The sequence below is a fragment of the Cyrtonyx montezumae genome, unplaced genomic scaffold (assembly GCF_038088225.1).
Source record: "Cyrtonyx montezumae isolate F1298 unplaced genomic scaffold, pur_monq_1.0 scaffold_0, whole genome shotgun sequence".
NCBI lineage: Eukaryota > Metazoa > Chordata > Aves > Galliformes > Odontophoridae > Cyrtonyx > Cyrtonyx montezumae.
In genome coordinates this window covers 53,191,252-53,214,702 of record NW_027071824.1, presented here as the reverse complement: position 1 = coordinate 53,214,702, position 23,451 = coordinate 53,191,252, and the positions used below count along the sequence as shown (strand labels likewise).

At 44.7% G+C, this 23,451-nt stretch overlaps 1 protein-coding gene and 1 long non-coding RNA gene across 5 annotated transcripts in view; one reads left to right on the top strand and one right to left on the bottom strand.

Annotated features, from left to right (window-relative positions):
• The window catches only part of PRDM1 (PR/SET domain 1), a 31,095-nt gene extending 20,452 nt beyond the window's left edge, over positions 1 to 10,643 (top strand). For all 4 annotated transcript variants that reach the window (XM_065735477.1, XM_065735486.1, XM_065735469.1 and 1 more), the window contains 3 exons: positions 7,132 to 8,240; positions 8,550 to 8,678; positions 9,093 to 10,643. In XM_065735477.1, coding sequence (XP_065591549.1) covers positions 7,132 to 8,240; positions 8,550 to 8,678; positions 9,093 to 9,668 — 1,814 coding nt within the window. In that variant the 3' untranslated portion in view covers positions 9,669 to 10,643. The remainder of the gene's footprint in view (positions 1 to 7,131; positions 8,241 to 8,549; positions 8,679 to 9,092) is intronic.
• A 1,058-nt stretch (positions 10,644 to 11,701) lies between these two features.
• On the bottom strand, positions 11,702 to 21,414 carry LOC136048139 (uncharacterized). Its single transcript, XR_010622151.1, has 2 exons — positions 21,044 to 21,414; positions 11,702 to 12,509 (listed from the first exon to the last, which is right to left on the bottom strand). It is a non-coding gene; the product is annotated as an uncharacterized LOC136048139 (long non-coding RNA).
• Between the last annotated feature and the right edge of the window lie 2,037 nt (positions 21,415 to 23,451).

The window sequence follows — 23,451 nt, the reverse complement described above, 5'->3', positions numbered from 1 at the left end:
GGGAGCAAACCTCATGTGTTCTTCTCATCTGGTTTCTCATATTTTAAGCTTGGTATATTCTGTCCTCATTTCTTGGCTTCACAGTGCAGCTTTCATTTTCTGTTCAAAAGTAATAGCACGGGGGAAGAGGTATTTCCAGGAGTTTATCTTTGGGTTCCGCTGTGGTTTCTTACCATTTCCAGCCTCAGTGCTCTACTCATAGCATTAATCACTGCATGGCATCTCACTCAGAGTTCCTTGAAGAAAAGGAGCAATTCCTGCTGACTTCTTATTCAATTCTTAGGCATCTTCACCTCCTGTCCGCTGCTCTGAGACTGAGCAGAGCATTCTTTGGTCCTTCTGCTAGTGCCAACACTGAAATTTGAAGCAAAATTGGAATCAGTTTTTTTTTACACAAAGGTTTGTTTACTGTTATTTGGCAACGAACAATGGGTTATAAAATATCGGTGTTACTTTGGGGGTCATTAGAGCTGAAATACATCCCTGTATCAGGAAAATGACATCGGATTGAATTTAATCGCAAGTACTTCTGTCATCCATGAATGTCTCCCTTTCACTAGACTTTGGTGTTTCACTACTAAACATAACATGCTATAGAAGAAAATTTGCTTTCTTTTAAGGAAGAGGAGGAGTAGAGGGTTGGTGGGGATGTCTTGTGCAGCTATATTCCCTGTTCGAGAAATATCTCACTGATCCTGTCATCTTTGCACATGTCACTTTGTCAATAGCTGTGTGGGTTTATTTCCTGACATGATGAACTTTTAGATTTCCAGAGGGGCCTGCAGGTGGGACAAGTCAACAGTATTGAGGGTTCCCATGGAAGAGGACCTTGCAAAGATCTAGCCAGAGCTGGCTGGGCACTAACTGGGTGGATACACAAATACAGCCATAGTTTCCTACATCTGCTGTCACCTCAGGTTACCTTACTGAAGTAGTAAGGAATGTATTATTTGCTAAGTGTCAACAAATTACCCAGTTACTCTTACTCATGTCAAAACGAGGTTTGTTTGAACACACAGAATATCCCATTCTAATAGAAGAAGGTTTAATACCTGGATTTGAAGTGACTGGATCTTGAGCAACAGCTGTATAGCTCAGCCTTAACTTTAGAAAGGGTCGCCTTTCCAGATGCTGAGGTTGAAACATCTCTTCTTCCTTCTAAAGATAATTATTGAAACTACTTAGATATTTATGTAAACCCCCTGCGCATAAAGAAAATGAGAAAAGAGCAAGAGTTTATTGGCTTATTAAGCATCTTTCACTGACAGTAACAGCTGTCTCATTTTTATCTTGTTCCCTTCATCTTTGTGACAAACATGCTCAAGCCTGAGGTCTACCATTAGGCCAGAATACCATAAGAATTGAGGTTCCTTAGCATTTTGGTGCCCTTTCTTAAGAAGAGCAAAAAAAAAAGTCCAGAGGTCTCTCAAAGATGCTTATTCACTGCAGGGCCTGTAGCAGCCATGCAGACGGGGATGTTTTTCTAACATTAATACTGGAACCAGATGAGTTTAGAGCAGATGTCAGCACCGTGCAGCTTTTTTCTTCCCCTTCCTCCCAGACTACTTCTCATAGTTAAATTTAAAATTAGCAAGCACCCCCTCTCCAGCCTCTCTCTCTAGCATGCGCTTGGCCCAGGCCTCCTCACACAGTGTTCATCTAGGGCTGAAATGCAGGCATCTTGTCCTCAAAGTCCGTAGCACTCTGCAGATGGAGTTTTGCCCCATCAAAACACTTTAACACAGTCTTAGCAGCTGAGATCAGTGCTTGAGGGACCCTTCCACTGGCCACCCCCTCAGGAAAGCTCTTTCCAGCTAAGGGAATCACTAATAATGTGGCATTTCAGGTGGAATGGCTTCTCACCGAGGAGCAGCCAAGCATCACCTGGCATCCTCTGAGGAAAAGGAAGGCAAAGCTGGGGTGTGGATCACATCAGGATTCCTCTCTGCTGGGACACGTACCAGTGAAGTGCAGGACACTGGCACTGACAGACCACAGTGTGTTTGGCCCCAGTTCCATCCCTCCCCCACTCTTGGTTGTGCAGAAGGCTTAGGAGTAGCTGAAAGGTGACCTTGGACACACACTGATGGGGAACATCCAGTGTCACCTCAGTTTTACTGGCTTAAACTATAGGCAGGTGCTTTATGTGCTGCAGGGACTTTGGGATCACAGTCCTAACCTTCAGCACCTCAGATCCTCTTTAAGCACCAGAGTGGGGTTGATCCTCCAGGGAAAAATGTATCAGAGAATTTCTCTGGCTTTATTTCCTGTAATTAGTGGCCTCAAAAATGAGAGAACTACCACTTTGGAGCATAAATATATTTACACATCCACGTATAACATCTACTTGCCTCTGTAACAGCAAACTTTCAAATTAAAGGTACCTTCTCCAGCATTAGTTCATTTGCACCGTGGAAGGAAAGCATCCAGACCCAAGACAGCAATTAGACATGCACTTAGTTATGGGTTTAGCCATGTCCTCTGTGTTTTCTTGAATTGGGGCCTTTGACCCAGTCCTTCAGACGCTGAAGCACACACCTACCTTCTTGGCCGTGATTAGCTCCGATTGAAGCTACATAACCTCGAGTAGATGCTGAGGTGCCTGCAAGGGTTGCACAACTGTGGTAGAAACAGGACTCCACTCTGTCCCGGGGGAAGAAACCGAGTCTCATTTCAACACAACTCCCTTTTCCTTTCCGCCTTTTTTGAGTCTGCTAGTGTTATTTTCTGTCAAGATTTGAGACATCAGACGTTGCCGTGTTGTGCAGTAAATTGCTTTAAGTGTGATGGCAAGTTTACTGTGTCCTACAGACCAAAATATTCGATTTTGATAATTTTTAGGTGTGCTTCTTATCCTTACTGCATTGGAATTGACTGTTTATCTGTGATATTCTAGGTGTTTGGATTAGCGAACAAACTGAGGAAATTTGTTTAGGGATCCCACATAATCTAGCATTTCATTCCTACTTATCGTAACAGCTTTATTTTGAAAAGAAGGGTGGAGAGGCCAATAGTGGTTTTTTTTTATTTCTAAAAACAAAATACAATTGCATTGACTCAGGTCATGACTATTTGATAATAATGTTCACGTATTGCAATCATGTGATGCAACTTCCTGCTATTCATGTCGTGTTTGTCTCATCAGTCAAGCACAGGCAGGTGACATCTTATTTTGGTTAAGTTTCGGAAAGAAATTTGAGTTCAGCGAAGATAGTTGACATTTTTGGGAAACATTTGGCAATTTTTTGTGTTTTGTCAATGGTTTCTGTGATGTTTTAGTTAATCTTTGTATCCTGTGAAGATTTCAATGCTTGGTTTTAAAATGCAATGTGTTTCTTGCTTTCTGTACACTGACTCTCAGAAATTTGTCGTTAGCTAACGCATGCTCTTTGCTTTCCCTTTTGTTTATGGTCAGTTTCACTTTCTGGTTTTAAAGCTTTTCTGTTTGGGTCAAAAGGAAACATCTGCATTTGTTTAAAAAGTGCCTACTGGAATCTTCAAACGAGCTGAGGAACATGATTTTCAAATTGTGTACAAAGTTCTCTCTGCAAAACCAGAACTTGGGGCTGAAGTTGACTTAATACTGAGGATTATTTGAAGGCATCTCTAAGTCCTTCTTTGAGCAAAACGTTTTCAAAGGCAAATCATACTGCCTCGGACACATTTAGAAAACAGATGATCAAATTATAGACTTCTAAGTGTTGGTCTCCACTCTCATTTTGAGTGGAAACACTTTTTGTTTTGCCTATTTCACAACTTCGAGGTTCTCTTTCTACTAGCACAAGCGTGCTTAATTTAGATCAAAAATGTGAATCGGCATAATTAAGCTTCACCACTCAAAGTGTTCAGTGCCATTTCACTCCTGAAATTACTATTGAAATTACTGTCTACCTACAACCGTTTTTCAAGTTTTTAGAAAAAAACAGACCATTGTTTTTATGAAGCCTTTCTCAGGCTGTAGCTAGGAGCTCAAGTAATGAGCAACACTGACAGCACTGCAGCCGTCTGTAGCTGGAACACCCACATTGGAGTGACTTCAGGCAGCCCCTCCACTCACGTTTCATTAATACTTAAAAGTAACAGGCTTTCTGTCCCTTTTCCTCTCGCACGCACTCACAAATCTCAGATCTGAGCAAATAATCTGTTGACCTCAGTGAGAAGTGGATCAGGCTCCTAAGGAGGCACATCTGTTGGTTTTTTTCCCCCTCAGATCAGTAACTTGCAAATGCAACTGCATTGTTCTTCTTTCGTCATTAACTTCTTTTCTGTGTGCCTGCCTGACCACAGGAACAATACAGATCTTGAAAGATTGCGTGCCTTTATCTATTGTCTGTGTGCGTGCAGGGAGGAGTGGGGTGGAGAGAGATGCATAGTAAGAGAGAGACATGGTAATAACTAAGAACTTAAATCTAAAATCACAAGTTTGAAAAAAAATCAATTTATAAAACATAAATCTCTCTAACTTTGAAGTATGGCTTCTTTAAGAGCAGTAAGAAAGGCTGTAAACCTCTCAATCAGTTTCAACCCTGGTTTAAATCCACATTCAGCGTTTAACATCGAACCTCTCCTTGGCTTCTGACATTACCTTCTCTTATTTTACACAGTGCTGACACACTTGTTTGTATTTTGATCTCTGGTGTTCCAGGTCTTCCTTGGGCTCAGGTAATAGGGGAAAAGGCAAGAGGAGATTTATGGAGCGAAGATGACCTCCGAGCTAAAGAGCCCTGTCAAAGTTAGACTTGAAAAATAGTCCTTAAATGTGACTTCTGTTGCATGTGAAAATTAATAGAAGGGAAGGCTTTATTGGGAACTTTGATGGGAAAGAAAGAGCCACTATCTTCTGTCTGTCAAGTGGGGTGGTTGGGCAGCTGTGCACAGCAAGTTCTCCGCGTGAGCTTCCTCTCTGTCACTGGCTCTCGGGCACATCGGCACGTACCTCCCCACCCTCGGCTTTACCCTTGTGACACTGAGAAAGAGCCCTTCCTCCAGCTGAGGCGTCTGGGTTTCTCTATCACTTTTCCAGCAGTGCTGGCACTTCTCCTTCCTCTTCCCTTCCCCCAGGACTTGTTTTTTTTCTTTAAAAAAGAAAAGTGTCAATTTGAACTTCCTGCTTGACAGACCCCACAGAGAAACTGATAGGGGCCTGATAAGGTGGTATTTATTTATTCTGCTGTGAGGCTTCACAAGTCCCTCCCTCTCCCAGCCCACCCCCCGCCCAGCTTTCAATACTTCCGATCCCGATACTTCCCATTGCTGATAGCGTCACTGGGAATGTTTGCTCGGAGACGCTGGCGTGGTGACAGGCAGCTGATAAGGAGATGGAGATAACGTTATCCACTGTGCCAGTGTGGGGCTGCAAACCTAGTTGCCCTACTCCAAAACCTGCGTGGGCATCTAGAAATGAGTACGGACAAAGTGACAGAAGAAAAGCGGGTGATTTCTAATGCCAGGCAACACGACCTGTTGTCAGTTTATTTTTGAAACAGCTCTGAATTAAACTTTAATGTCGAGTAAAGTAGATGGGAAGCCATCTGCACGCTTACGTGTGTGCTTGCTGTACAACACACCCTGTGTTTGATCATAAATGCTTTAATTGACCACGTCTATGTTCGATTGCATTCCGTTGCGACTTGAGCATAAACAATCTGCCTGCATATCTCCTATTAGGTATGCTTGCTGCCAGGCTAATGCTGTTAGAAAAAAGATGCTACTGTACGAGCGGGTTGCTGTGAGCAGGAGCATGTTTTGAAAGCAGCTGTTTTCTTGGACGTGTTTAATGGCTGTTTCTTTGCCTTATAGGGTAATGTTGCCAAATGATAGATTCCGTGAGGGTAGTGAATAGCGAAGCAAAGAATCTGCGCTGAAAGCGGTGTGGTCATTGCCTGTTTCCATCTTCCTCACTGGGTTTAGCTGGTCCTCCAGAAATTAGAAACAACTGTTTCTCAGCCCAGTTAGCAAAGGAAGAACTGTCAGTCACAAGAGCAGAAATTCAGCAGAAGGGCTGCGATAGTTTTGAGTCATGTACCTTCAGCACTGACTTGCATCTTCTGATGGAAAACCTTGCACATAGCTAAGCACTAACACGAAACTTTCTTGCAGTTTTACCCCTATAATGAAGTATCTTTCAAGTCATCATTTCGTGATAATGTAACTATTAACTTAGGGAGATTAGATACAAGTAGAATTCTTTTTCTAACCTCCAGTGGGCTGTTTGTATTATATAATGTCCAGATAAGAAGGTAGAGTCTTTGAATACAAACAGTCTACGTGCTGAACTGAGCCAAATGGATGTTAGCTTCTATTTCTTTCTAAACGCACATTTCTTTTTCTTTTTTTTTTTTTTTTTAAGTACATTTCAACTTAAGCTGGAGCCAACCAGTCTTGCTTTCTTTTGCTTTGCTTCAGCATTTTTTTTTATAAAGTACAGCTGTAAGCAGAGGAGTTTTGCATAGACTGAATGCCACAGAAATCTGCAGTAAATAGTCTGCTTTGTTGTAGATGTTCCTAAGCAGTATATTTAATGAGTAATGATCTGTTTACTGATGGAGAATACCTTCTCTTTGAAGAAGGCTTTCATCCCAGCCAGCCATGGGCTTTTTGGTACTGTAAGTAATTGAACTGGCTGGTGAAGTGACTGCTGCGGTTTGGCAAAAGCCGATTTGTCATGCCTTGTTATTTTAGTGAGGAACATTTCTGGGAGCTTGTGTTCTGTAAAGTCCTTCTGGTAAACCTGTATTGTGAGCAAATGCTTGTTACCACATTTGCTAGAAGTACTGCTTGAAGAGATATCCAGCAGTGAAGCTGGTCAAATTTAAGGGGAAAGTACAGAGAAATCAGTTTGCAAAGTGGAGACTGTCGCTTCTGCAAATGAATCATTGTCCAGATCCGAACAAACTCGTAGTTGTCCCTTAAATTAACAACAAGTTTTTATTAATGTTTCATACCAGCAGGCATTTCTTTGCACAAAAGTCTTTTTTTTTTGTGTGTGTGTGTGTGTGTGAATTAAATGAATTTTTGTCTCTGGCAGCGGCCCGTCCTTCCCACTAAGCACGCAGGAGTTAGATTGTGTTTTGAAAAGAGATAATGAAGGTGGCTTATCTTAATAATAATTACCTTATCTTTGTATTTCAGCACAAACCCACGTTAATCCAAAGCAGCACAGTGCTGATAAAGATGAGCTCTATCAGAAGAGCGTCCCAAAGAAGGAGCACAGTGTGAAAGAAATCCTGAAAATGGAATCCAGTCCTCCAAAAGGAAAAGACTTCTTCCAGACCAACATTTCACCGGTTACTCCAGAAAAAGACTTGGATGATTTGCGTAAGAACTATAGCCCAGAGAGGTGTTTCTTCCCTCGAGTTGTCTACCCGATCCGACCTCACATTCCAGAAGACTATCTGAAAGCTTCCTTAGCATATGGGATGGACAGACCCAGCTACATTACTCACTCACCCATCCAGTCATCTACCACACCAAGTCCTTCCGGGAGGAGCAGTCCAGACCAAAGTTTAAAAAGTTCAAGCCCTCACAGCAGCCCAGGGGTCACAGTTTCACCTCTGGCACCAACTTCCCAAGAGCACAGAGAGTCGTACCCGTACCTCAACGGATCCTACGGCTCAGAAGGATTGGGTTCTTATCCTGGATACGCCCCCCCTAGCCACCTCCCATCTACCTTTCTACCATCCTATAACCCTCACTACCCCAAATTTCTGTTACCTCCATTCAATATGAGCTGTAATAACCTGAGTGCTTTGAACAATATCAATGGCATCAACAATTTCAATCTCTTCCCACGGATGTATCCCCTTTATGGCAACCTGCTCAGTGGAGGTAGTCTTTCCCACCACATGCTGAACCCCACCACGCTCCCCAGTTCATTGCCCAGCGAAGGAGGCCGTCGATTGCTGCAGCCCGATCATCCAAGGGACTTCCTCATACCAGCACCTAACAGTGCCTTCTCTATCACGGGCGCTGCTGCCAGCATGAAGGACAAGCCATGCAGCCCCACCAGTGGGTCACCCACAGCTGGTACAGCAGCCAGTTCAGAACACATAATGCAACCTAAACCTACCTCAGTGGTGTTGGCTGCCACCGGTGGTGAAGAAGCCATGAATCTCATTAAAAGCAAGAGGAATGTGACTGGTTACAAAACCCTCCCGTACCCACTGAAGAAGCAGAACGGGAAGATCAAGTACGAATGCAACGTTTGCTCCAAGACCTTTGGCCAGCTCTCCAATCTGAAGGTAGGTGGTGGAGACTAAGACACACAGGCCCATTGGAAGGCTCTGATTTCTCCCTGTAGGTTTTGTAGGAAAAGTGGGGACAAGGCTGCGGTGTTTGGCAGGCTATTGATCAGTCTGGGCTAAATGCTGAATCCCCCACCAAGAGAGTGTGACCGCACAGACAATTCCTTAATGTTGACGCCACCTGATTAACTAGGTAGCACTGCATTTTGGCAGCAAGAGGCTTCTGCTAACTTTAGGAAACATCTGAAAGTACTTTCATTGCATTACTGGAAACTGCCAATTGTTAATTGCTTTGTTTCTCCCTAGGTGCACCTCCGAGTACACAGCGGAGAGAGACCATTTAAATGCCAGACTTGCAATAAAGGCTTCACACAGCTGGCTCACCTCCAGAAGCACTATCTGGTACACACAGGAGAGAAGCCCCATGAGTGTCAGGTACGTAACACACGCAGAAACAGTTTCCCTTGGAGGCTGACAGGACAGAAGGGCCCGTGCCCTCCCTGCCCTGTGTGCCTTGTCACGACAAGCCAGCAGCTGCTGGGAATTCACATCCATGTCATGGCTGTTTCCAGCCCTGGTGCACCAGTGCCAGTGAGACAGCACGGTTGCCTTCAGCCTGCTAGGGCAGCATCCACCTGAGGCAATTTAGCCATCACCACGCTGAAAATGCTATTCAGCATTATTTAAATAAAAAAGCTGGGGATTTTTTTTTCCCCCGGTGAGAAAGTGTGAAGACATAAAAAGCCACTGCTTCATCCTGCCGTCTCCTCCTAGGTGTCTGATTTAAAGCATAAAATCCCCTCCCACTCACTCAGTGTTTCTCTGCCCCCCCCCCCCCCCTCCCCTTAGGTTTGTCACAAGCGGTTCAGCAGCACCAGCAATCTCAAAACCCACCTGCGGCTCCACTCAGGAGAGAAGCCTTACCAGTGCAAGCTGTGCCCAGCCAAATTCACCCAGTTTGTGCACCTGAAGCTGCACAAGCGTCTCCACACCCGGGAGCGTCCCCACAAATGCATCCACTGCCACAAGAGCTACATTCACCTCTGCAGCCTCCAGGTCCACCTGAAGGGCAACTGCCCTGTCGCCCCCGCCTCCGGCCTCTCCATGGAGGACCTGAACCGAATCAACGAGGAGATTGAGAAGTTTGACATCAGTGACAATGCTGACAAGTTGGAAGAGGTGGAGGACAATATCGACTTAACGTCCATCGTGGAGAAGGATATACTGACCGTGCTCAGAAGGGAAATGGAAGGAGCTAATCTCAAAGTATCTTTACAGAGGAACCTGGGAAACGGACTCATCTCCTCAGGATGCAACCTTTACGAGTCTTCAGATATGTCAATTATGAAGTTGCCTCACGGTCACCCGCTACCTCTGTTACCTGTAAAGGTCAAGCAAGAAACAGTTGAACCAATGGACCCTTAAGACTTTTTGGCAAAGTGATTTTTTTTTTATTTATGACTTGGCAAGTCAGGGTGCCTGTAGCAGTTGCTTGTACATAGTTTCAATGCTGCAAAGCAATCTTGGCTTACAGTAGTTTCCCTACGCTCTCCAACTGAAAGAAGGAACTCCAAAGTTACTGTTTTCTCAGGGCATAAAAAGAGGCAAAGGACTGTGTGTTGCCTCGCCAGTTACTAAAAGACAATCATCTATCCATAATTATTTTTTCAATGATAGTACTTCATAATTTATTATGCAATTTATCATTCTAAAAGCAATAATTAGAAAAAATGTTTACAATGACTGAAAGATTCATTGTAATTTTTACTTTAAGTGTTTTTATTTTTTGTTTTATGGCCATTCTCCATAGAGTTTTTTTTCCTCTGCACATCTGCTTTAAGAACCTAAGATTGGGGTTTCAGTAACCATGTTTTATGTACCAATGTCTTTTAAACAAATGTGGGTTTTTTTCTATTGCCAAAGTTGGACATTTGACATACAGAATCCTAGATCAGTCAGTCTGAAAAATATGCTGGGTACTTTTATGTGCAAATCACCCCATTGGGATCAAAAAGGAAAAAAAAATAAAAATAAAAGAAAGAAAGAAAAAGGGTAGCAACAAGCAGAGAAGAAACTGCTGCCTCGGCCTCTCTGAGGGCAGGAGAGGCTCTTCTACGTGCAGCTCTACCCAGAACAGATGTGACACAGCAAACACCTGCATGGACGATACCGTAGGTTTTTAGAGAACAGCTATAGTCCCACACCTTGTCACGTAACTTTATGACCAAAGGAACGCATCAGCTTAAAGTGGCTCTTCCAAAATAAAATATCACTTACATGCTTTTGTTTCCAGCAACGGTTTAAAAGTAAACACGCCAATATTCTTAATATTCTGCCTCAAGGGAGATTTTCGGCAGACTTTCTTCTCTCTTTCTCTTTTTTTTTTTTTTTTTTTTTTTTTTTTTGTTACTTTTGGTTTTGGCCAGGGCCTTCCAGGGATACAAAAAAATGGTCAGATTCCCTGACAAACAAAAGAGGTTTGGTTTTACATGTGTTTTTTCTCTCCAGCTTTGCCTGGGTGTAGAAGTGGGGAACAAAGTCCTTTTCTGGCACATACTTTTTTTTTTCTTCCTTCCTGTACAACTCAGATTTTTCTCAGTATTTTTGTTTGTACATTTTGTGGTTAATTTAATTAAAGAAGAAAAAGGGCATTGCAAAGTTGTTGAACAACAATTACCTCAGTGCTTGTGTCCAGTGGTGCAGACAGTGCTGTTTTATCTAAATGCTTTGCTACTTTAGAGAAGAAACCAAAATATGCACAGGGAAAGATAGAATGCACGTCCTTTATCTTTTTGTTTTGCTAAGCCCAAAGATGATACGGTGACATTTGAGGTGTAGCAAAGAGTACATGTATATTTATAGATATATTTATACCACTATACTATATATGTATATGTATATATATTTATACCACTTAAGTTGTGAGCCAAACCATGTAATAAAACCTATTTTTCATCTAAGTGTGAAAATCAAATGTTATCCAGTTTTGCATATTACCAATGACCTCAAAACCAAAAGGTTGTACAAAGGCATTTATCGCTTGCGAGTACACGTGCAGGGCTGCCCGTGCGCAGCCCGAACTTGCAAACGCCTGATGTGAAAAACGTCGCCCACCTGGGGAGTCTGGGCAAAGACAGGGGGAGGAGCCATGTCTGCAGGACTGGGGTCCTCGGTGCCCTGCTCTCCTGGCAGTGTGTACTGGGGGGGAAAGAGGCGGGTGGGCAGTGAAAAAACAACCAGCAAACTTAACCAAAAGAACCCGAAAAGAAGCCAAATACTACCCATGCATGGTGTAAGTGCAGAGCACAGTGAAGGGTAGGCTGAAAGTCAGGGGAGGGTGAGCTTTACTGAGCCCCCTAGTCTCATTATACCCGGCCATTAATGAATTGCATCGTCAACTTGCATCATTCTTGGTAGCATTAGTGCAGCCATCCCCTCCAGGTGTATCTTTCTGTCTGTTTCTATCATAAATGGTAAGATTTCCCACTTCATCAATCCAGGATTTGGTGATTTTTTTTTTTTCCCCGTGGAACTTTGTTTTAATGCCTTCGGTTCAACAATCCCGACATACACACAGCTTTTGAAGGACTACAGTTCATTACATTTCCACTCCTGCAACTTGTGAGGCTGACATCTTTAAAATGTAGCAATAGTTCATGAATATAGTACTTACTTGTAGGATAAACCAAAGTATCATTACTCTGTCACTGGACACACACTTTTCCTATATTTGCCTGTAGTGCTTTCTTGTATTTGATACAAATTTTACAAGAATTTATATGCATCAGCTTTAAGAATTGTTACTTCTCTTTACTGTTTTCCCCCCTCCCTTAGAAGTTTTACATGTGAATGTAGCAACAATCAACAGTGTTTTGGGGTTTTTTTTTTGTCTCTCTTAAGAAAGACTCTGACCAAAGTTAACAGGCTTTTTACTTTGCTAGAGCAACAAACTATCATATGTTTACGTATTGGTTTACATCATTATTTATGTGCAAATTGTCAAATGTAAATTAAATATAAGTGTTCATTGCTTTACTGATGCTTCACTTGTCTTCAATGTCTCTGCACTGAGTGCGCAGCCTCGTCGCAGGGTGCCTTCCCCTCCCGGCCGCAAGCACACTGTGCGCTGACGGCGATGATGTCTCCAACAATGCTGACTCCTGCTTTTGTGGGCTCTGATTTTCCGTGATTGAAAGTGGTGAACAACAATGCCAGCGCCAAACACCCTGGTTGTGTCTCATTATGGCACGCTCTTGTAGCCAATACCTCAGTAAAAAAAAAAAAAAACGCTTTTTTTTTTTATTATTTTGTCAGTGTTTCAATGGAAATACTTGAATGCTATCTGCCTCTAAGATATATGACTAGGGTTCTCATTTACATTTTTCCAAATGATTGTCATTTCTGGCCTGAAACCGTAACCACTGGGACCACAATGACACACTCAAAATGTCAGCATGAGACCACTTAGCCCTGTATCAGCGCGGTGGGAACGGCATTCAAAACAAATGTGGATCTGCTTTTGTCTCTCACCACCGAGACATGAACACGAACCAAACCTAAGGGAGAGGTCAAGCATCCACCCCCAAAACCCCCAAAGCCAAAAAGTAAATTTTGACAATAACATTGTGAGGATGCCTCCGAAAGCAAATTCAACATTTGCCACTCCCAACATTTACCATGAGATCCAAACCAGAAAGGCCATGTGCTGGCCTCCTCTACCTGAACAGCACGGGAATAATGTGCCGTCTCATATTGAGACACTCAGCGCTGTATGATGCTTTAAAAGTATTTCACTGTCCTCTTAAAATTCATTTAAACATCTGTCTCAAGAATTTGACATTCTGCCAACGCAGAGCTGTGGAGTTAAGAAAACCAGAGCCCTGTTGTCATAAACGTGCCAAATGCAGCATGTTATATTCCTATATTCGACAGAGCTATTGCTGTAATAATTTAAAAAAAAAAAAAAAACAACATAGGATAACCGTTACCACCATAAATCATACTTCATTACTTGGCAAGGCAGTACTTTGTGCTGGAGAGTTATGTCCTGGGGACACTTGTAAGCTTTAGAAGATGTTTAATAAAATGTGTTACATACAAAGACAATGCACGTTATAGATCACAGCCTCACGAGGCCGAGTACGGCAGCTGGGGCTGTTGTTTCTGGCAGACCACAACCAGTTAGAAGTCACCAGAAATGTGGGGTCAGCAATGCGTGGTGACAACACCAGGACAGCACGCAGTCTGCAGGGTGACCAGTGTGAGCACCAAGAGCTTTTGGTTGCTTTTGGATGCAGCCCTGAGGAGCCACTCACTGCCATCACCTCAGAAATGGGGGACATGGTGCTGCCAGCTGAGCTGCCTCACCACAGGAGCTGAGGCTGCAGCTTTGAGGAGGGTCCCACCGTTCTGGACAGTTTATAAAAGCCTGGAAGACCAAATGTGGGCAATTGCAGCTGTGAGGGTGAAGAAGACGATGTGATTCGCCCACGGGACATGAGCCCATCATGTTCAGTTAGCAGCTGTGAGTACGTGGAGCTGTCCCAACACGTGCCAGGCCAGTGTTCCTTGCGAGACAAGGCCCAGGCCTGTGCTTTTGTGTGGAGGATGACATTAGAGGGCAATAGTTCTGACCATAATTAAAGGCAGCCAGGAAGCACTTGGCTAATTACTGCGTGAGCTGTGGCTGAGTGGCCGTGGCGGGGCTGGGGAACGCGTCCGTCACAGGGCAGGTATCTGACAAACAGAAGCCACAATGGCGGCCTTGGAAATGCTCCCCAGTGTGCTGGAGGAGGTTGACGACAGGTTTCACCAAAATGGTTGCCCCATCCCTTCCCACAGCTGGGATGTGGGGAGCACAGGTGGACAGGGAGGTTAGTTTGTCATGCAGTGCTGAGAAAGGGACATCCTATATGCAGCACAGGTGCTGCCATTCAGTTCTCATGTGGGCACGCTTCACATCCATTGTGGCCGCAGCGGCAAGAACTGCAGCCTACAGCTGCACACTCAATATCATCAAGCACCAGCTACAGGACGTGTGCTGTGATGCACAGGCACCAGCACTAGGGCCTGGGGCAGAAACCAGTGCCTGCAGCTGGGAGGGCACACCCCTACTGAGAGATGCTGGCCTCTGAGTGCTGGTCCCCTGCCCAGCTGCTGGGGCCAGGCAGCCCAGTGCCACGTGGGCGCAGCAGGCGGCCCTCACCTTGTCAGGTGTGCAGGGACATGGTTGGGATGCCGAAACACTTAGGTAGGTGTGACCAAATAGCTCGGTTAAAGGGAGCCAAACCAGTATGACTTCCTCATTGTGCAATGATTAATAAGGGCCTTCAGCTCTTTTTTTTTTTTCTTTTCCCCCCATTAATTGTGACTAGGCAAGTCCTTGATCATTTCCTTATCCCAGTACCAAGCAAGATTCCTTACAGCATTCCAGCCCCAAAGTGGCCTCACTTCACAGGGAAGTGCAGTGATTGGGCTCACACTGAAATACGCACAGCAAAATAAATGCCGGGGGTCTCATCCCTGCTTACCCTGTGCTGAAGGATCACCTGCTGGGACACGATGTGGGACCTGGTGTGTCTCCCAAATAAGTTTACCCATTACATCCAAGTTTAAATTGGAGAGGAGTTCTTATCAGGACGATGAACACAGCAGGCAGAAGCCCACACAGGACTGACTGTGCTGGTCCTGGTTCCCAGGTTTTTACCTGTTTTCACAGCAAAACTTTCTACATGAGAACTGTCCCTCTGCAAACCACAGGCGGCATTTGCTTTCCCCTGTCCTTAGCTTACCTCATCCACTCAGGCAGCATTCTTCTAAGGGCAGGTTTTGTATATATTCACAGGCTGCTGTGAACTAGCTCCTTGCCAACCTCAGAGCCCTCCATAAGCATCTGTGGCCCTCACCAGTAGGAAAGGATCGGAGTTCTGCTGCTGCTGGCTCCTTGGAGAGTTGTCACCTGGCCTGCAACCAGTCATGAAACAAACAAAAGTTAAAAATGGTGCAGAAACCATAACCAGGTGCGAAAGGAGGTGGGGATACATGAAAAGTGAAAATGTGCCTTTTTAGTAAGTCGTGAATGCTGAGGAGGGAACACACACCAGTGCTTGCAATCATCAGTGTGCCCCTGTGTGCTGTTTTTTCCCCCATTTCCCCCATCCCCCATGTTTTATTTTCTTCTAATGAGACCCAAGGGTGCAAGACAAGGCTCCTCTTCTAACCTGTCCTGCAGCAAATCGTGCATGTCTGTAGCTGTGGGTGTTATGTGTTTTCTACTTTGAGTGGTGAGTTTCAGTTTGATTCTGCTCCCAGGAGCCACAGGGACAGTTTGCTCTCGTCTTATTAATGCAGCATCCTAACAGCTTCAGCGTGTGCCCAACCTTCTGACAGTGCAAGCTGAGAGGGGGTGCTTTGAATGCAGTCAAGTGAGTGGAATGATGGCTGGGGGCCTTTCCTTAACCAAGATCTCCAATCTACTGCAGCCCTAGTGCTCAGCAGGACACTAAACTCCCTCCAAATTCTCAGCCTCAACACTGCCCTAAGATGCCCTGCAAGAGCCCAGCTGAGACCCGGTGGCTCAGGCTCTTCTACATCCTTGCTGTCCCAAACCCCACAGCACCTTCTCAGGACCTGACGCTGAAGGTTCTTGGGCTGTCATCATGTCTTTCACCCCTGCTCCTCCTGCCTGGGGTCCTGCATGGGCACAGCCCTGGCACTGTGGGTATTCAGAGCCTCCAGAGTCTCTTTGCAGCAGAAAGCAACCCCACAGTGACCCGATGAGCTCCTGCCCCCATGGTCGCGGCCCAGTGCCCTACACAGCTCTGCTGGAAGCTCTGCCTTCACCACATCCCTGGTGTTTTTATCCAGGAGGATGATGTCACGGCAAATGTTCCCTCTGGATCTGCAGGAGGTCAGCACAGTACTCCTGAGATGCTCCCCAACCCATTGCCTTCCTCAGCGCCAAGCACCACAGTTCTGCGAGAGGCCTGCTCCTAAAATATCTGAATGGTTCTCGAAAGAAGTTATGACCTACATTCAGCTTAGAGCGATATGCAGATTTCTTCCCTCCCTCAGATCTGCATGAGGTTTTCAATCCCCCCACCCCCTCACAGCTACAACATTCAGGAATGACTGTGTCGGCCGCTTCACAGTCACTTTTCACACTTGAAAGCGAGCTCAGGGTTTGGGGCAGAGCAGCCCCCACAGCATGGCTGCCCTGGCACACGCGGCTGCTGCAGGGCCAGAGTGAACATATTCAGAGTTGAGTGCAATCACAGACTTCAGCTACAGCTCCTTTTTTCCCCCTGGTCTGGGGTATCTGAGTCTGGGAACACCAGTTGATGTCATTTCTAATGCAGCTGTTTTTCAGTGCAGTTGTTCAGATCAGTCTAAACACTAACTCCGTGTTAAACACCTACACGTGGGGATGTAGTAGCCAAGTTTATCCGCCAATGGAAATACAAAGACAGACTCCTTTCTCTCCAGAAATTTCAATATTTCAAGGCCAAAGCCAAGTTTCACATTGAGAGCAGTGCCCCAGGAGCCAAGATCGCCGATTCTGGTTTGCTCCCTTCACTAACTCGGTTGCAAGGTCTGCAACAAGTCAGTCAACCTTCCCATACAGCACCCGACTCATCTGTAGAATATGTACAAGGCCTGTACAAGCTGTGATGTAAAACCAATATTTGTACCTTGTTTTGAGATCCTCCAGTCAGTAGTAGCATGTATTTGTGCTGTCTGTAGAGAGAACAGGTTGCTGATACTAATATCTGCAGTACTGCAGAGTTCAGAATTCCTCACTTAAGGGCCATGACTGCACTGCACACAACAAAAACTCTCTCTGCCCCAAGGAGCTTACAAACTAAGCACTATTAGAAACCCAAAAACCACAGTGGCTAGGTGCAGAGCTTAAATTTTCATTTTCTCTCCGAATTTTCCCACGAGGGCATTGCATGTGAGAGCACACAACACAGAGTCAGATCACGCCTGGTTCAGTTGTTCTGGCATGACATTTGGCAATACAAGAATGACATAAATTAAAGTGAAACCTCTTCACCTCAGCCAAAGTGAAAATGTGAAGAATGAGGGGGGCGAGGAGGAAGGGGGGGATATTGATCTGTATCTACTCAACAGTCAGACCAGTGGTGTGGCAGCAACAAAAGACATGCCTTTGCTTTTTCAGTAGCTAATAATCTATAGAGAACCATTTCCTTTTCTGCTGTTAAGATAACACATTTGCCACCTCAGCTGCATGCAAATAATTCATGCCTCTACTTAACTAATTTACCTCTTGGGTGCAGACAGAAGGGAAGAAACCTCGGCTGACACTCACACTGAAAAACGAGCCACCTCGCCCCAAACTTTCTGTGCTGTTAGAGGACAAGAGTACAAACACTGCAGGGCGGAGTGGGCTTCCCAAGGTACAGGGGGAACTTTTGTTAGTCCCTGCTCCTGCCTCTGACCCACATGTGGGCTGCAGGCTGGAACTGCCATTATCTGTGGAGAAGTGTTTGGTATCTCCTCACACAGACCACAGCTGGTCAGCAACTTATTCCAGATTTAAGCACAGTAATATATGAGATCTCATCTGCTGTCAGGAATATTACACACGATTAAAAGCCTGGGCCCCCCGAAGTGTGCTGAAACTGAGTGGGCCTTCACTTCACATTGCTTGGAAATAAATGGGTATTATATTGGACATCCATCCATACCTGGTGGAAACCTTGCTTGAATCAAAATGCTAATGCAACTTTCACTCGCTTGCAGACATCTCTCTTCTCCACACATCAAAACAATGTGAGTGTGGTTCCAATAGCAGAATCATCTAGGTTGGAAAATACCTTCACGATCACTATTTCAACCACCAACCTGACCGACCAAATCCCATCACTAACTGAGGTCCCTTAGTGCCACATCCACATGGTTCTTAAATACCTCCAGAAATGGGGACTCGGTCGCTCCTTTGGGCAGCCTCTTCCAAAGCTTGACCAACCCCTTTGTGAATAAATTCTTCCTAATACTCAATATAAAGCACCCCTAGTGCAAATAGAGGTCATTTCCTCACATCCTATCACCTGCCACTCAAGAAAAGAGCTCAACACTGCAGCTTCCCTTCAGGTAGATGTAGAGAGTGATGAATTCTCCCCTCAGCCTCCTCTCCTCCAGATTAACAATCTCCGATTCCCTCAGCCTCTCCTCATAACTCCAGTTTTCTAGTCCCTTCACCAGCTTCATTGCCCTTCTCTGCACACACTCAAGCAACTTGCACCCTTCCTGTAGTAAGGGACCCAGAACTGACCACAGTATTCAAGGTGTAGTTTCACCAGTGCCATATCTAAGAGGGCAATCATCTCCATAGTCCTGCTAGCCGCACTATTTCTGATGCAGGTCAGGCTGCATCGGCCTTCTTGGCTACCTGGTCATAGTGCTGGTTCAGGTTTAAATCGGTTATTGACCAGTACCACAAGACCCTTTCTGCTGGGCAGCTTTCCAGCCACTCTTCTCCAAGCCTATGCTGCTGCATGGGGTTGTTAAGACCCAAGTGGAAGACCAAGTACTTAGTCTTCCTGAATGTCAAGCACATTAGAGTAATGAAATACTAGAAACAATCAAATCTATCTTCCAATAAGGAACAGCCCTCCTCACCAGGACCGCATGCCGTTTTTTCCCACAGGAACAATACCTCATTCAGCACATGGGATGAGAGATGCTTTTCCTGCATGGGATGGGATAGGGCAGCCCTCCTTCTTTCACCTCTGTCACACCACCCTCACACTCCAACTCTGGACAGGTCTGGTTGGCCCCTGGTGTTTTTGGTGGGCCCAGCAGGAGAACGGCAGAAAGCTTCGCCATCTGCACCAGTGTCACACAAAACCCACATCGGCAGGGAGATGACATCCCTGTGCGTGATGGAGAAAAAACAAAATAAAGAAGTTGGAATTCAGATTCCTCTTTGGGTGCCCAGATTTCTCTGGATGTTTTTTTGGTTTTTTTTTTTCTGAAGCAAAATGTTATTTGACTATAGCATCCAGGTCAGTGGGAATACTCAATTCTTTCAAACTGGACACCTAAAATGAAGGACCAGTATATTTAATGGCCTGTGAAAATTCAGGTTCAGTGAATTCCACTGTGTTATGCACAGCTTTTTTGAGATCAGCCAGGGAGAAATGCATCTCTTGCAGGCAGTGTCCAGCTCCCTGGCTGAGAGGATCTCTCTGTTCCACCCACCCCAATGCCTTCTGGGCAAGGAGACACACACAACTGAAGGCAGGGGTGAGATGAAAAACTACAAGTAAAGGGAAAAAAAAAAAAAAGGAAGACAGCTCTTTTCACAGTTTGTAGATGTAAAATGAAACTACTTTGACAGATTCAGTTCTCCCACGATGAAAGGCCCGGAATTTCTCATCTCTGACTTAAAGACAAGAAGTTTCACCCATGACTTGACAAACTATACTATTCTCAATGCACTGACACTCGTTAGACATCTGCTGCTACCCTACCAAAGTTCATCTTAGGCATTTTTCTGGGTTGGTATTGTCAAATTACTCCTTTTTTTTAGGGTTTCCCCTATTCTGATGTATCTTGCATTGACAGTACTCCCCCCTGGAGCTGAAAACCCAGTGGTGTGGAGCCCATGCTTTTGTAAGTACACTGGGTACAGGCATTAAGGGAAGAAAAGAACAGAGCCCACATCAGTAAAGCATTCCCTTTACTACAAGCGACCACCACCAGCATTCCTGTAGATGCTGAGAAAATTGCTAAGCTGCTAACAGAGGCAAGAGTGCTTTGACTTCAGCTTCCTCACAGGGATTCACCTAGTTCAGTGCATGGCAGATCCAGCTCAGCAGACTGATTTTGGAGTCTTCATCTACAACCCATGCAGTGGAGACATAAATCAATATTATTCTATGCAGAAGTATTTAAATGATGAGAGCTGTGTTTAAGCCTGAGTTTGTGAACGCTCAGCCATGTCCCTGTCTTACCAAAGTTTGCTCACAGGGATAATAATTCTATGTATTGCCTTTGAAGTGTGAAACTGTTTTTGCTCTATGCTGCTTTTGCAAAAAGAACGATCTATCTACAGATGTGAAGGGACTGGTAAATGTTGCAGTCTGGCTTGAGCATCTTTCAAAAGGCCATAGCCTATCTCAGTGAAGTTGCAGAGGGCCTCAAAGGAGTGGTGATACTCTACAGTGTGTACCATACAAGGAAACAATCAAGGATTAAAAACCTATTATTCTGTGATGACTGTACGGATTTTCCTCCTAGTATTTTGAGAGGTTCTGTTTTCCTGATCACAAATCACCTGCTAAAATGTTATCTATGTACTATCTCATCCACTCCTCGTTTCACCCTTTGGTTCAGAGGAGACAGGTCAAAAAAGAAGTAGCAGATGGCTGTACCACCTGCAAAATATTTACACCTAATGTGCTGTTTGCTATAGATGCTGTACTGTAGCTACTTAAGTTGCATCTCCTGCTTATTTCTCTTTCTCCCAGAAGGTAACTTCATTATCATTTTGATATCACAGTTAGCTTAGGCCTTGATATGTGTAGGAGCACATATGCTGTCTGCTCTGCTTCAGCATGGACTCATGCACCTCTCTCGAATGACTTTCAAAAATCAGGAATGGGAAAGAACAAAAACAGAAGACAAGTTCAATGCTTTGGAGACCTTTTGTCATGATACACATTTATTACATGGTGTTTGTCTCCTCTTTCTGCTCTAAACACAGAAATTGGGCCAATAAGAAAGAGTGCACTTGCAGCTTTTAAAACATAGAGAGCAAATGGCAGTCTTACCTTTCATCTCCTTTTGAAACTGAAGTTAGGCCTTATTGGTAACAAGTGAAATTAAACTGGTTGTTGCTGTTTAACCTCTCTGTGCTATTTCCTCACATGAATTAGTCATGATCAAATCTGCTTGGCAGTTGTCCTTACAAAAAACAGAACAGAAAGAGGGGTTAAGCACTCCCATACAGTTTACCCAATAAATTTGTCATACCCCTTATATAGAGTTGTCCCTCCAGTTCTGCCTGTTCCCTGACATATCTGGCAGTTTGAACAATGTTGGCAATATTTGAGCAATTAGGCATTCCAAGTGGAAAGGTTAATATACATTACCCTCAAACGCAGGGTGTGTTTGGTCTTGTGCCTTCAGCCATCCTTGATGAGCACTGATTGCACAACAGCCACAAGGTAGGAAGGTCTTCTTTCAATTACAAGATGGCCTACATTGTTTTGGTTTAGCAAAAGGCCAATACGCCGGTGACTAGGAGCGGACTGACGCACCTTGACTTGTGTGCTATCAAGGAGATTACAAAGAGGGAAATTCATTGCCATTACCACTTTCTGAGTGCTAAAGCCTTTGGTCACACTGGCACACTTCCCCTCTTTTTGTTGAGAGGTCTGGTGGGAAGCTCTGTGTAGGAGTGGGCAGGGCTGGAGGAGTCTCACAGCCTTGTGCCAAGTGGGGCCTGCAAGATCTCAGTCCACCAGCACAGGAAGGAAGCAGCGCAGCCAGAACTGGAAGTGACAGTCTCAGCCCACACTGTCGCTGAGGTTGGGGAGTCAGGGTGAGCTGTAGATGACATCCCTGCAGAGGAGCCCAAGGTTGCAGGAAGGCCAGCTGCTGCAGGACTGGCTGTCACAGCCTCCTCCGCTGGTAGCAGGGCAAGCCCAGGGCAGCCGGCCCACCCTGCCTGGCAGGGATGCTTGGCTGCACAGTCAGGCTTTAACAAAAAAAAACAACACCAGAACCTAAGCAGCAGAGGAAGAAGTCCTGCAGGTTGCAGCCATCATCTCCCTGTCCTTCGCAAGAGGTTTGGAGAACAGGCGGATGAGGGAGGACAGGTCTGAGGTGCCCAGCTGCCTCCTTCTCGTGTCACCAGAATGGTTCACTGTGTCCTAGATGATCTGACCTGTGCTCAAGTGCTCCTGCAGGGCCCAGCACCCCTCACCAGGGTCTTTCACATGGCAGCCCTGTCTTGGTGCAAACGGCTGAGAATCAGGCATTCGGCCTCTCCACTTGTGGCTGGTGGTATTTCCCTGGCTGGGCAATGTTGATGTTCGTAATGAAGCTTTGGCAGAGAAACAGAGACATGCTGTAACCATTAGCAGACTTTGCATTAAGGATTTATCTCCAAAAAGGACAAAAGGATAACTCAGCTTGGGGGTGGGGGGGGTTGTGCAAGTTCAGGCCTACACTCCCCATTGTAATACCAGTCCTGGTCTTCACCATTGTCTTCCTCTGACCCAGAAAAACTTGATCATGAAAACAATGTTAGTTAGAAAATAATGGAACTGATAAGTCATTGCAGGCACATGTGCGTCTCATTATACATCAGTTCGGTTTCACTATATATTTTACACTATGTAACATAAATTTCACTATGCACCACAAGTATTTCAATATGTGATAGTCAGAAAGTGGCAGTTTACACTAAAAGTTTCAGTATGTGGTAGGATATTTCAAATACTATAAATTCTCCTTTTAAATGAAATGTGTTGTGTAGATTAGTAAGAAATGCAGTTGTTTTAGTTTACCCAATGTGGTTTTCTTTCAGAACGGCATTTAGCACTGTTCAATTGCTCTATTTACTTTTGTTATACATATTAATGGATGATTAAGTGAAAACTTATTAAACGTATGCCATAGAGGACTCAGGTTGCCTCTTTCTTACATCTTTTACCTCAGCTCAATTTATACCATATTAAGAAGCATACTAAGTTTACAAAGATGTCGTTAATGAACAAAATGGCCTTCCTGTGTGAAGCTGTTATCTGCCTGCTGTTTTTCTTTTAATGACTTCACTTGGAGTAAGTATAATTTGAGGGACATGAAAGTGCAAATTGGGGCAAATTGTTTAAACAAAGTTTTAACAAGTCCTCCACCAAACTGCCATTTATTGCAGATAATCATCATTTTAACAGCAACCATCAGCAGGGGAATCTGCGCATTAAGCACTGCACAGTTTTGCATTCAATGATCAGATGACCATACAAGGATCATGGTAGTCAGGCCATTTCCAAGCAAAGCCCTTCCCCATTGCTAAAAAGAGGCATTCACTGCAATATTTCCACACCAAGAAGCGTTTAGATGAGGTGCTAAGGGATTTGATTTAGTAGCTTAGTGGGCAGGGATAATGACAGGAGGATGGTTGGACTAGATGATCTTGTAGGTCCTTTCCAACCTAATGTATCTATGAATC